This window comes from Phacochoerus africanus, chromosome 7 (assembly GCF_016906955.1).
Source record: "Phacochoerus africanus isolate WHEZ1 chromosome 7, ROS_Pafr_v1, whole genome shotgun sequence".
Classification (NCBI taxonomy): Eukaryota; Metazoa; Chordata; class Mammalia; order Artiodactyla; family Suidae; genus Phacochoerus; species Phacochoerus africanus.
The window spans coordinates 14,249,232-14,264,148 of NC_062550.1; the positions used below are offsets into that span (position 1 = coordinate 14,249,232).

The following is a 14,917-nucleotide window of genomic DNA, read 5'->3' on the forward strand; positions in this document are numbered from 1 at the left end:
GTGGGAGTGGGCACCGAGGTGTTGCCCAATCCCATTATCCCTCAGTTCTCAGAGTATACAGGCCCCGAATGGCTGGTGGTCCCTGGGCTTATCCCAAGAGTTTCCAATAAGACAATGTCTCCACTTTAATTCCTGGCATGTGTTATTAATTTACTTATGGTAATTTATCAAAAGCCAGACATCACCTCATTTGTGTCTCATCTAAGTGCCTCCCATTCAGTCTAATGGGCTGTTTTTTTTTGTTTTTTTTTTCTTCCCTGTCTTCTTTTAAGTGACGACTAGCTGGTGGGGGTAGTGGTCCGTGAGGCCCTCTGTCATCACAAAGGGTCTGTTGGACCAACAGAGTTTGGGAGCCTCTGCCTTTTCAAGCGGAATGTTGCTCTAATTGTGTGCAACCATTGGTGCAGGTGCTTTTAATTTACCTGGCCCCCCTTCTTAATCCTCTTCTCCCAAGAGGTTCTCTAGCTGAACAAGGAAATGGTTAAGAGCAACAAGAAGCACTGTCCTCACTCAGTTTTCACTTGTGCCAGGGGGAGCAGGGGCATGTCACATCATACCCCTACTTCTTCAGTGATGGATGGTGCCTCTCTGGCTTTAATAGGAACCATGCTTAAGATGCTGCTGAGTACACATCATCAAGTGTGGCCTTCGGACAACATCCCCTATACTCACTCCTGGGCCCAACAACTTCTCATTTTGGTGTGGCCGACCTTTGACTTTTTGGCAAATGTTTCAACTCAGCACTCACTCTAGGTCTTTCAGGCCAGCTTATTGGAGCCCCAGTTTATTCTATGTTATTCTGTCCCCTTTATCTCCTCTCTGCTCTGTGGGTAAGAATCAAAATCCTGCCTGGTAAGAACTTATCTTGAAATAAGCTTGGCATCACTGCAGCTTTTGAATTTTAAGAACCCTATATTTTAACGTGGTTTCTAGCATTTGCACACCAAATCAAAATCTTAATACACTGCAAATGACTGAGTCTGACAAATACAGAGCTGCTTTTTAGGGTAAATTCTGAAAATAACAAAATGGTAAATGTATGGTAAAGCCAGGTTTTACTTATTGTCTTTTCTTTGTAATAATCCAGCTTGACCTGAATATTAATCCTAAAGTATTATTAGGTCTATAGTCATAGAGAACTAGAATTGGTTTGAACTAACCATCTCTGTAGGAGGTTTATAATGGGCTTATTATGTTCTGACATCAGAAAATCTGAGACTCTCAGCATTGAAAAGGATATTAATCTAATCCAGTTGATGCAATGGAGGATTAATGGTAAATTCAGGTTCTGCAGACAGCCAGCCAGAGTCTGCATCTTGTCTCTGCCATTTATTGGCCTCTCAGAAAGTTGCCTACCATCTTGGGCCTCAGATTTTTCATATGTAAGATGGGACAAGGTACTTATAAGGTGGTTTTTTTTTTGAGAATGAAATGCCTTAGAATAGCACTCGCTACACATTCAGTAAGAGTTAGCTTAAAACTAGTTATACGGAAGTTAGTAATGAGTGGAGGGAAGCCTTTGGTCCTCTTCTTCCTACACATCTTGCCCAACCCCATCTTTTAGTGCGAGTGGTTGAAGTGGGTTTCAGACATAGGCACATTGCCCTTCCCCTACCCTCGCCCCCAGCTTTATTGAGGTAAATTAACAGATAAAAAGTTAATCAGTGTAAGATGTACAACAACGATGTTTTGATGCATGTATACACTAATTCCCACAGTGAAGCTAGTTAGTGCATCTGTCACGTCATCTACATAGTTAGCTATGTGTGGGAACACTTACCATCTACTCTCTTAGCAGATTTCTAGTATCTAGTACAATATTGTTAACTACTGCCACCATGCTATCCATCAGAACTCCAAAACTTACTCTTGCTGGGGTGCCACAAGTTTTTACCCTTTCACCAACATCTCCCTAATTCCTCCACCTTCTAGACCCTGGTAAAACACCATTCTACTCTCTGCTTGTAAGAATTTGACTTTTTTAGATTCCACAAATGAGATCATGCAATATTTGTCTTTCTGTGTCCGGCTTTTTACACTTAGCATAACGTCCTCTGGGTTCATCTAAGTTGTCAAAAATGAAAGAATTTCCTTATTTTTAAAGGCCGAATAATGTTCCATTATAATATTCTACCGCAACATATGTGTGTGTGTGTGTGTGTGTGTGTGTGTGTATACACACACACACATATATATACACAACATATGTCTATATCATATTGGACTCTACAAGCCTCTAGGCCTTGCTTAGTGATACTATCCACACAAAGTTCCAAGATGTTAACTTCCCTTGGGGTGAAAGGACAAATAACGTGAGAAATGCCTGAGTTTGGGGAGTTTTACCTATTTCTTATGGAATGTCTGGTCTTCATTCTATAGTCACAGCATAACATATCGCCACTATGTCAGATATTTCTGGCATGCCCATGGAGGATCAGCACTGCACTGGATGCTGCTTTATATCTTGAACTCATTTAAACTCATGACTTATTCTCATAAACGACTGAGTGTCTGAGTCATTAGATACCTCATGAGGTACCAAGTGCGTGGATCTTCTCTCACAGAATGGGCTCTCTAGCTGGGGAGGCAGAGCACATGGGAACGGAAGGAGGCTCTGCTGAGGGCTAATGCAGGTCCTAAACCATAAAGAGTCACAGGCATTGGGAGGAGGAGAACAGTTCCCTGTGGGCTAAGGGGTCAGAGAGGCTACCAGCTGGAGCTTCAAAGGCGAGAGCCTGCTATTGCTCATATGATTAGACAAAGCCCTAACGGAAGTCCCTGGGGGCCAAGCCTTCTCATTGTCCAGCAGATCTGTCCAGACCCGAGTCAAGACATGCACATGACCAGCAGGCCTCCCCACGGGACCTTCCCAAGACTAGCTGGGATATAATGTCCCCCACATACTGCCCCCTAGACCCAGCCTAAGAACATGTCTTCATGACACAAGCTACAGCTCCAGGACAAGCAGACCACTTTCTCATGGGCCTGATAAGAGATAAGGTCCCCAAAGATTAGAATATCCTATTCTGGAGACTTCCACCTTTGCACCATAGCCCAGCACCTCAGTCCCAGCCAGTCTCCAGGTTTGGGTTTGCAGTGTGCTCCCTCAGCATTCTAACACCCTCCCCGCCCCCAACACACACCTGTGGGTTTCTGCACACTCAAGATATGCCTGAGAGGAGGACCAGAGGCTCTGGAATTAGCATGTGGGAGAGGGTCTGCTTGCCTTTCATCTGGTGAGAAGTTTGGGGGGAGGGGGTGGGAACTCTGAGAGAGAAGAGAGAGGTCAGACAGGGCGGCTCAAATTCTCACTTTTTCTGAGTTCCTTTAGTCCTGCTCTAAGGGAGCCCTTGCCTTGCCTGTCTGACTCTCTAGGGTAGACTCTAATCCACCAGAACAAAGCACCCAGGGACCAGTGCCAAAACTCCTGCAGGCTCTGCGCTCTGGACACTCCTCCTTCTCTCCTACAAAGATTTTTTGATACACCCTTTGCAAGTCAAGAGCTACAGTGTTGGATGACAAACCCATAAACCCAAGCTAACCTCCTTTTGTTCCCTTGGGGCACTAGATACAAATAGGATGGGGGGAGCCCCCACAGTGAGTAGGAATGATGAATCAGCCTGCTGCTTCACTGCTGTGTAATCTCCTTGTAGGCAAAACCTCTGGTTTGCTGCTTTCTAGCTACATGATCTTGACTATATAACCTTTCCAAGTCTCACCTGCAAAGTAGAGGCTAATTCCATAGGGTTGCTGTGACAATTAATCCATACATGGCTTATCAGGATGCATGGTACAATGCTCATTCACCATGACTTATATGGAGTCTTATATTCATTATAACAATTATCTTTGTATCCGGAGCCCAAAGCTCAGTGCTAAGCACAGAGAGGATGGGGAGGAGGGAGAGAGAAAGCAGGGAGGGAGGATGGTCAGATAACCTACTCCTGGATCCCGTACCTTCTTGGATTAGCAGACCGGTAACCTGGAGACCAGCAGAATCCAGTGGCCTCTCTGGGTAGAAGGGTAATGACCAGTTCTGTGGGTAATCTCATATTGGGCTGTTAGCAGGGGCAGAGTTGATAAAAGATATTAGACAGTGGTTGATGATCAAAGTAAGATGGCAGGGAGTTTTGGCAGGGGGGGGGGGTCATATAAAGAACACACAGGATTAGAAAGGAATCCTGACACTTCAGCTTGGGAAATAGAACTGCCTTTAATAAACTGTGTGACTTTGAGCAACTTATTTCCCTTTAAGCCTAGGTCACAAGTAAAACAAGGGATTTTATTTTATCTAATGCCCAGCCCCCTGATCCATGGACCTGAGAAACGGTGAATGGCTAGCATAAGACCAGCATTTGGAGTGGGTGTGTATACTCTGAAGTGGATAGGAAAGGAAGTATTATTTGGCCTCTAAACATCTCAGTAGCTGTTCTTACACCCAGTGTGAGTGGAATGGGACATTCTGCCCACAGCAAGGGCCTCTGGTCAACCTGGCTTCCAGGTCCGGAAGAAGGGAAGCTAAGCAAGCTGAGGAACTCTGCCCAGCTCTTCCCCTCCCAGCTCTATGCTGGCTACCAAGCATCTCACAATGGGAAGGACTGTTCTAGAGCAGGCAGGGAATGCACCTCCTGAACCTCTGCTTTTGTTTAATCTGCTTTGGCATTTGCTCCTCAGCCGCCAGGGGTTACACAGTGGGTGTTTTGGGTTGATACTGCTCTTGTTGGTCCCCCTCCGCCCACTCTTCTTTCCCCGTGGCTGTCTGAAGACATAAGCTGGTCCCATGACCAGGCTTGGGCAGCCAAGGGCAGCTGGCCAGGGCTGACTCTGGACATTACATAACCAGAAGGCTGTGGATGTTTCCAAAATTGAATCCAAAGCAACAGGTTCCACAAACTCAGTACATCTAACCTCAGGCCTCAGGACACAGGAATAATGCATAGGAGGTCTGCCTCTGAGATGGCTGAGTACCACCTATAGGCTGTGTTATTCCTCCTCTCAATTCCATCCAGGGGGCATCAAGGCTTGTCTCCTCTGGGGAGTTTCCTCTAAGCTAGTGGAAATAAGTTTCCTCATTCCCTTATTAGATGAACAAGCATGCACCAAGTCCCTCTAGCCTGCCGGGTCCCACCCTAATTGCTAGGAATGCAAATATGAGCACTGAGTACAAGGCTGGCAGTCCACTAAGACCTGGGCACACCCCATCTTGAACCTCTGATTAGTCATGCACATGTGTCTTCTCTCCCCGCCTGAGTGTAGTTCCTAAGCATAGGAAGCACGTCTTCCTCGTGGCCTCCAGGGCTCCCGGCACAGAGTGCTGCACGTAGGGAGGCACTGACAAAGGTGGGATATGGCCAGCTGCCAAACTGTTCAGAGCAGAGGCCCAGCTGGCTGCTGAAGCACCCAAATGAGCTCCTGCTTAGAAGTAATGCAGCTGGTGTCCCAGGGCACTTAAAATCCTGAAATGCCTGAACCAGGAGGGCTCTTAGGTATACCCAGTCCAACCCCGCACTGTTAACAGATGGTAAAACTGAGCTCAGGAAAAGGGATAATTCTAAGGCAAGTAAGCTAAGTGGAAGGAAAATAGGGAAAGAGGGCGCAGTTCCTACCTGGGTTTGAAGTTCCTGTGATCAGCACAAGGCAATGTGAAGTCTTGAGGGGTTAAACCTAAGTTGTGACCTCAGTGACTACATAAGACCAATAGGCATTGTTGAATCTCAAAAAAGTCAGACCTTGGAAGAGCCCAGAGAGACCATCTAGTCCACACACCCCACCCCTGATGTTACAGATGAGAAGACCAGGAAGAGGCAGGCCTTGGCCAGTGTCTCAGAGTTACGAGGTAACAGGGCTAACTGCTGTCTAGTTCCAGAGCCCAGCTTCTTTACAGCTGCCTCTGAGGGACTCCGCCTGCCTTAGCTCTGGATGAAGCAGCCACCACCCATCCCTTTCTGCTGCCTTGCCTACATCCTCTCACACCAGGTGTAGGACTGGGGCTGGGGCTCAGACACTAAGCAAACACACACCAGAAGTCAAATCCTACTTGCCTCCATTGGCCAAGACTCACTGGCAAAAAAAAAAAAAAAAAAAAAAGGAAAGAAAAATCCCCCCAAACCTTCCTGGGGCCTAGGATTGGGCTGCTGCCACTCACCTTCATCTGCTTGATGGTGTAGACCAGTGTGCCAAAGGGCCCCTCCTTCACCAGCTTCTTCCCCACCACCTTGGCCCGGATCACTGCAGAAAAGACAAGGTGGAGACAGGGAGGTTAGGGAGGTGTGAACCACATCAGGGATCATGTCTCAGATGGGCATCCAGCCCCCGGTGTACCTGGAATTGCTTTCTTTGTAACTTTGAGGCAACTAGGTGATAGTGTTTATATGAGAAAGAATTCAGATAAGAGGCACTGGGTTAGGGTGGTCAGGGAGGAGTGGAAGAGAAAGAGAAGGCAAACATTTTTGGAATTAATTTCCCTAAATGTTCATAGTTGCTGGTTGGAAATTCCTAGGCTGCACTCACCCCCGGAGGAGTTTCTTGACTCTGTGATTTCACAATAATCCAAAATCTACTTCCCCTGTTAGAGCCTCCTGCCCTTCCTCCATTGCACATCTGAAAACCCGTGGTCTCCTAGACCTATCCTTTTTGTACCAGGACCTCTTTCTGAGCTCTCCCTCATTGGGCTCTTCCTTTGCATGCATTAATTTCGTCCCATCTTAATACACCCACAGGGTTGTGATTCATGCCAGCTTCTCTCCATGCCCCAGTTGGCACTCTGATGGGGCGCTTGGTACTTAGATGCAAGGGATGCAGTAGAGAGCAGCTCAATGAGGATGTGGTGGAGGGGGAAGCAGTTGGAAGCAGAGGCTCAGGAACCAACCAAACTGTTCTAATCTCAGCCCCGTTCTTTATGGCTTTTATGACTGTGGGTAGGTAACTTTGTTTCTGGCCTCCAATTTCCTCTTTTATAAAATAGGATAGTAATGATAGCAGTTACCTGGTTGAAAGGATTAAGAAAGATAATGCATGTGAACTCCTGGCACAGTGTCTTGGACAGAGTGTATATTAGATCAGTTTTATTAATATCACCATTATCATCACATCATTGACAAAAATGGAATGGGCTGACCATGGAAGTTTTGTTTCCAGAAAAATAGTTCCCAGAATTTCCGATGTGGCAGCAGATTAAGAATATGACTAGAATCCATGAGGATGCAGGTTTGATCCCTGTCCTCATTCAGTGGGTTAAGGATCCAGCATCGCCATGAGCTTCGGTATAGGTCGCAAGTGTGGCTCAAATCTGGCATTGCAGTGGCTGTGGTTGGGCAGCTACAGCTCTGATTTACCCCTAGCCAGAGAACTCCCATATGCCTCGGGTTGTGGCCCTAAAAAGATAAAAAAAGAAAAGAAAAATAGCTTCCACTTATCACACACCTACTATGTGCACATAATGTTAACACCTACGTCACACAGCTGAGGAAACCCACAGAGAAGTAAAACCACTTCCTTTTTCTGAGCCTCAACTTTCTCAGCTGTAAAAAGGGTGTATACTACTTGTGTCAGGTAATTGGAATGAGAATTAAATGAAAAATTTTATTAAATTTCTTACAACATGTGGTTAGAAGTGGTTCAGTAAATTTTAGTTGACTATGAATACGAAAATAGACAGACCCAGTGTGACAAAGATTGGGAAAGAGGCGTTTACTATGTGCAGTAAAAACACAGAGAAGAGAAGACTGCCTAGGAGATTACAAGAGACTTCTTTTTCTATTATACATGAAGACGAGGTACTCAACAGCCATCTTCATTATTTGTTAAACCAGCAAATGGACAGGTCTTGAAGACAGAACTCGAAAACTGCAAAGAAGTTACATTTATTAGCCCAGCCAAAGAAAAAAAAATCATCTCATAATAAGAACTAGCAACAAAGTCAGGGCGGGTTGAAGTGGTGCTGCCAGCGGGGCAGAGAGCTTCTCCATCAAAGGGGGCTGGGATGCTCCCATGCCAGGACCTTGACCAGAATGGAATGGATTTTGCATGTAGAGCAGCTGTGTTTTGAATTGCAGCTTGAACTCTTCTAGCTCTAGGATCTTATCACTCTTTCCTACCTCACATTGCACTTAGCCCTGAAAAGATTAGGTGCTTAGTAAAAGTTTGTTAAACAGATTACCTTAAAACACACACACACACACACACACACACACCCCTGCCTATTCTGGTAGCTTTATTATCCTTCCCCATTTTGGATGCTTCACCAGGTTTCTCAGTTCATAGACTCTAACTCTTAAAAATTTCTTTAGGAGTTCCCGTCGTAGCGCAGTGGTTAACGAATCCGACTAGGAACCATGAGGTTGCGGGTTCGGTCCCTGCCCTTGCTCAGTGGGTTAACGATCCGGCGTTGCCGTGAGCTGTGGTGTAGGTTGCAGATGCGGCTCGGATCCCGCGTTGCTGTGGCTCTGGCGTAGGCCGGTGGCTACAGCTCCGATTCGACCCCTAGCCTGGGAACCTCCATATGCCGCGGGAGCGGCCCAAGAAATAGCAACAACAACAACAAAAAAGACAAAAGACAAAAAAATAAAATAAAAATAAAATAAAAATAAATAAATAAAATTTCTTTAGTAAGAACTACTTCCCCTAGCCCAACTGAATCCTAACCTCTTGCTCTCCAGCTAAGCTTGGAGACTACTCTCCCAGTCAGACATGAAATCAGGACCCAGATGAATCAATGGCCCCTCCGGACCTTACTTGCCAGGGATGGCAAGACACAGAGACCATTGGCAAAGTTAGCAGTATAGTGGAGGCAGCTCAAGTTGGGAAGAGGTGAGTGGCTGTTTCCAAGTCTGCTGTAGAAACAAGAGTTTGTCAAGATCCCAGGCCAAGTCCCCTAAAGATTCTGCCTCTACCTCTGTGTCTAACTTTAAAACAGCATCCTTGGCAGGGAGCCATCCTCCCAGAGGCCCCAGGGACTATTTCCTCTACATTAACTCCCACAGGCAGGTTGTAACAGCTTAACTATTGGGCAGAAGGCATCTCTGCCAGGACTTTTCTATTGATTCTTCCTGAATCGATTTGGCTCCATCTTCTGCTGCTTCATTAATACAGAAGGTAAATGAAGGAGGGAGTCTTTGCCTTGAGGGGAAAAAAAAAAGCAAAAAAGATTCCTTTAAATAGCAAGGTCTACCCTTTCCTGGCTCAAAAATGGCTTGACTTCATTTGGACTTAACATGTCATAAGCAGACTTGTCCTATAAAGTTGGGTACTTCTGGAAGCTTCTGCATGCAGAGTGAGCCAGTTCCTTCCTTACCCTGAAATGGCCTGAGCTTGGAACATTTTCATCTGAGAATAGTTCAGGGAAAAGAGAGTAAGGTTTTGTAATCAGGAAGCCACATATGAGTTTGAGTTCCACCATTACAGCGCGGTCTCAGGCAAAGTCCTGTGTCCCCAGAGCTCTTTCCTCCTAAATCTCTCTGATTGTCTTGGCCCAGTGCCCCTCACGTGGCTTATAAGTGATGTACTTATTACTAGTGGAGCAGCAACATGACATAGAATTAAAGAGCCTGGTCTCTAGAGCCTGAGGGCCTGGGTTTGAATCCCAGCACTGGTGCTATGTGACCTTAGGCAAGTTAGTAAGCCTCTCTGTGCCTCTGTTTCCTAATCTATGACAAGACAATACCTCATAAAGCTGCTGTGAGGGTTAAGGAGTACAAGCCCTGAGAACAGCATGTGGCCCATCCCAAATCCTATGTGTTTGCTGTCACTGTTATTGGTGTTATCACCACTACTGTGACTTCTGTACTATGTCGAATCCTGAGTATCCTAAGGCCTTAGGATAAGGAGAAAGACAAGTTTGTCAAAATACCCTGGACTTATAAAATATCAGGGAGAGGTAAGGCAGCACATACTAACTTGTTAGAGCAAACTTAGGCCTGGAGCACCCACTTCACCTATCCCAACTCATCACTCACCTGTAACCCAAGAACAACCTGCCGGGACCAACAAGATCCCACACTCATGGTCCAGAAAGACCAAGGCCGAGATGACCCAGTGCAGAGGCCACACCAGTGTTTTCCTTACAAAAATAAAACTGCATTAAACTTAACTAAAATTAAATAACATTCTGCTCTTCCAAATATATTTGCAAAGTCCTTCCAAAATAAAATCGTTGGCCAACCCCAAATCCGCCTATTTGGTCTGTGAATTAATATGTCTTTATTTGCTTCAGTTTTTCCTCTGCAATTCAAATATGTGCTATTTTGTACTTTCCTCTTTGGCAGCGAGGGTGCTCCCAAGGCATCCGCTGGCCCAGGGACCAGAGTGGACAGGGAAGGTGCAGGGAGGTCACGGTTCAGCAACGACAGAAGACAGTTTCCAGACTTAGAGCTGGCAGCATGTGTGGCCGTTCCCACTACCTTGATGTGGTGGCTGGAAGCCACCTTTACAGATGGACTTGGCTGAACACATGTTGTCTTTATTCTCCTCCATGCTGGAGAGTGGCCCCTAGATTGTCTCCCCAGTGTCCTCCAGCAGCTAAATCAACATGGGCGTGACTGGGTTGGTGTGCAGGAAAATGAGTTGGGTTCTATTGGAGGTGACAACAAGAAATAGAAGTTCCATTTCCCACCTCCACGGAGCACAGTCTAGTGGGAAGACAAAGTTTACAAGTTCATGGCTAGAGGGCTGATCTCCAAGGTACAGAAGCACTAGTTAGAGACGTAGGGATGAGGTGCAGCATGAATCTTAGCCTTGGAGTCTTTTATGCTGCTGAGCTTCTGGGGGTGTGAAAGTGAAAAGAAAGCAGAGTGAAGAGTATTTTAACTGTAAAGCGTGTAAGAAGAAACTGACCAGACTCTGTGTACTTATATGATTGGCACACAGAATATAAGTATGTGGGACCCTCTTAAATACATCATACACTTTAGGATCCAGGTGCAAAGGTATATCTATGGAATTATCTTTCCTTCCTTTAAATATTTTTTATTTATTAGAAGTATAATAAGAACTTGCAGAAACAAGCAAAACAAGGCACATCCCTTCCAGAAATAATTGCGTGCTGCCCGCCCCCACCCATTCAGGGTAATGTAGACCACAAGCAACATAAGTTTTGAACAAATACCAGTTTTGATGCCAACAGGATTCTGTGCCCAGTGCAGCTTGCTGGTGTGCCCAGAAATTGCACATCTGCTGTTCATCAACATATTCAGAGAGGGATAAAACACCCATAAGCTGGCCCCTGCCTCTCATCCTCTCCTTCTACCTCCTACCCAATCATCTTCAATCAAATCCAGACCTTTTTACTCCAAACTTATTGTTGGACTTTCCTACTGGTGAGCTGGAAGGCTGAGTTTGGCTGGGTTTGGGATCAAGGAGCCTTAAACTGAATTAGTGTATACCAACTAATGAAGACTCTGGATTCTGGCCATCTGAGCATCCTGTTAAGAGCAGTAGACCCTCTCCATGATACAGGAGTTGATTCAGCCACCTAGTGGGTGAGATACTACCTCTAACACACACACACACACACACACACACACACACACACACACACTGCCCCATTTCTGTCTCCCAAAAGCCCTGTAGGATGCTTTTACTAGCTTAAGATATGGTCTTTAGGAGGAGAGGGAGGATAAGTAAGGCACACTTGACTAGTAGATAGAATGAATTTCTCCAAAAGCAAAAGTCACTATTAGTGTCAACCCTGGAGAAGGGGCTACTCTGACAGCAGCAGGCAGGATCTAAGTGGGCGCAAAAGCTTGGACTCTGGGCTCACCTGTCTCTTGGACTTGAATTTAAAGGAAAAGAGGGATCTACAAGTATTAAAATTGTGCCTATTTCCATGGAAGCACCCCAGAAATAAGGAGGGAGGGATGCCTGCAATCCAGCTTGTCTGATGGGCACCTGATGTTTTCCCAGTTGTCATCCTCAAAGGATGGCAAAGGAAAGGTCATTTCTGAGGCCAGAGTACTCAGGGTAAAGGCAATAAGCAAGAGACCCCATAGCTCACCTGGCTCAGCTGCTCAGCAGTTCTCACTTCCTGTGCACCGAGGACAGGCAGCATGTTCACCTCTGCAAGGAGGGCAGAGCTCGGCTCCCTTGCTCCTCCAGCTGCCTACCCACTAATTAACCCTTAGCTCCTTGCCTTCTGTTGCATTAGGAAGGAGGGCAGGAGCTAGAGCATGTTGGTAACAACTACCATGCATCAGACCCTCCAACGTGCCAAGCGTGTGTACATGTCATCTCACTCTGTCCTCATGGCAACTGTATGAGGTGCTGTTATTGTCCCCATTTTCCTGGAAAAGAAGGACAGATATCCTGAGGGCATGTTTGTATCTCACTGGGGAAAAACGCTGGTGGGTCCCTGAGAAAGCAGACTGCCTCAGAACCTTTCCATGAGATTTGTACTGATTGCAAAAGAGTTCATAATTTTTCTGCACCTCCCCACCCTCCACTGTTAGCACTGCTAAGAATCGGAAAAGAGGACTGGTCCCTAGAAGGAAGGACCCCCTTATAATCCACTGACCCCCCACCTCCCCTTGACCGCCCACTTCCCTTTCCAGTTGCTCATATACACATCCTCTGATTAGTAATAAGAATCAATAAATGAGTACCTCAGCAATATAACACAGTATCATCTACTTAGCATCCTGTGCTCCCCAGCCAGGAAAGGAAGGAGAAAAACAGAAAACACAAAACCTGATGATCATGAGGTTTCTCACAGCACTACGAGTCTACGGTTAATCAGAGTGATTAATCAGGTGAGACCATGCACATGTAGAAAAGACTTTGTAACCCTGAAGCCAAACAGATGATGTCCAGCAGTCTTGCTGATGGTGAGCACTTCTAGATTTTCAAATGTGCTAACCAGAGGAAGCCAGCATTTCCTCATCTTTAGCACTCACCTCCAGTGGCCTTTTCAAGCTCCCTCTCAATTATCTGCTGCCTTTTGGGGGATATATTGATGATGTCCCTGTTTTAGGAAAGGGCCTTAGGAAAGGTGGGGGGAAGATCCCTGAGGGGCCTGCCTGATCTGAATCCTTCTGGTCCCCAGCCTGTTTGTCATCCCCACCCCAAGCCCCAAAAGCCGCTCTAAAACTGAAAGGTCAGATCAAGAAAACCCCTGTGGAAGTGGCTGTGATACACTGGAACGAATAAGCATGGAGCACACAGGACCTGGATGAAGTCACTGCCCTGTCACCTTGGGCAAGTCACTTCCCATCCCAGCGTATAAATCGGTATGATGGTTACCAAGCTCAAAAAGTTCTTTTGATGACCGAGCGCCCCTCCCCACTCTATGGAAGCAGCTCTCTCAAGGTCACCCATGACCTCCACGTTGCTCAGTCCAGTCAGCAGTGGATTCTTCATCCTCCTCTTATTCACATCCAGCATTCATACCATCTGTACACCTGGAAATCTAATAAGATATCTCAAATCTGCCCCATCCTAGAGCTCCTAGTAAAGGCTCTCACCCACGCCTAGGCTTCCCATCAGCTTCCCCATCTCAGGAAATGGCTAACTTGCTCCTCACCAGCACCCTGGCTCCTTCCTACTTTTCTTTCACCCCAGACCACCCACCCTCTCTGGGCCTGTGCCTTTGCTACGCCCCTGCTGACAACACTCTTCCTCCAGTAGCCGCATGGCTTCATCCCTCACCTGGTTTCAGATATCACCTGGTCACTTGCATGATCCCCCAAGTGCTCCCTGTATCCTCTGGCCAGCCTTGCTGTGCTCAAAGCACCAGCTACCATCTGCCACGTTATATAGACCTTGTTCATTATCTCTCCCTGCTAGAATGTAAGCCTCACAAACGTTCTACTACGGCTGTAGGCCAAGCAATCAGAAGAGAGCCTGGCAGATAGCAGGCCCCTAGTATGTATTTGCTGAGTACATGAAGCTAAAAGTGCTGCACACATGGAAGGCGATTTTAAAACATTGACAAATAACTCCTCTGGGCAAGTTCTGGACAATGACCAAGTCTTTTTGAGCCTTATTCCATCAGATGGGAAAAATCACAGGTCCCAGTTCATGGGGTCAGATAAACATCTGTCCAGTGATCATGCATTGAGTAATGTATAAGGCTCACGGGAACCCAGAGATACATGAGGCCCTGGAGGATCTTAGTCCAGAGTTAAGAAAGAGAAGGAAGCAGGTGAAGGGCATTTGAGTCTGGCAAGCACAGCAGTATGAGTAAGTACCAAGAGGCAGGATGCTACAGAGAGGGGCGAAGCCTGTCCCAGGGATGGTGTCAGAAGCTCCCTGGAGGTGGCGGCGGATCTGGGCCTTAGCCCATCCTGGAGAAGAGACTCGGTTTGCTTTATCTGAATCCAGAGGAAGCAAAAACCTGGACCAGACTTGGGGAGGGCCTCAGGAAAACATCTGGGAGTGAGCAAAATCCTGCTTTTCCGGGAAGATGGCCCCGGAGACCCTGAAGGGTGCAGGGCAGGCGAGGCAGCCTGTGTGAGGAAGAAAGCTCCTCAGAGAAGTCTCACAAATAGGCTCTTCCCGCCTCCAACCCCAATCCCCTGAGGGAACGTCTCTCTGTCATTTCAAAGGCCCTTTTTGTTGATGTCAAAGCCATGGCCAGAATGTTAAGATGAACTCCCAATCAAGATAGGGAGTCTCCAGTTCAAAGCCTGTCCTGACTAACTCTTTCCGTTAAGTAAAAATATTAATCTTGGTTTTATTTAAGCAGGTTTTTTTGGCAAGAAATGAACCCCTGTGGCTAAAAATAAACCCAAATACACACACACACTCAGAAAAATCTGGAGAGCTGCAAATCATTTCAACCCAAGTTTCCATCTCAGGGAAAGCTATTAAAACCAGGAGGATATTAAAACCCCTTTCTGCACAGAGACTCTTGTTTCTTGGTGCCTGCCTGTGTTCTGGGGTCCCCCCAGGCAAGGCTGTCCTGGGGATGCCCTGTCCTGGGACTCCT

General features: G+C 46.5%; 1 protein-coding gene across 1 annotated transcript in view; it reads right to left on the reverse strand.

Moving 5' to 3' along the window:
• Nucleotides 1–14,917, reverse strand: part of TIMP3 (TIMP metallopeptidase inhibitor 3) — a 56,952-nt gene that overhangs the window by 6,473 nt on the left and 35,562 nt on the right. Inside the window, exon 2 of the mRNA XM_047786453.1 lies at nt 6,146–6,228. Within this exon, the coding sequence (XP_047642409.1) occupies nt 6,146–6,228 (83 nt within the window). The remainder of the gene's footprint in view (nt 1–6,145; nt 6,229–14,917) is intronic.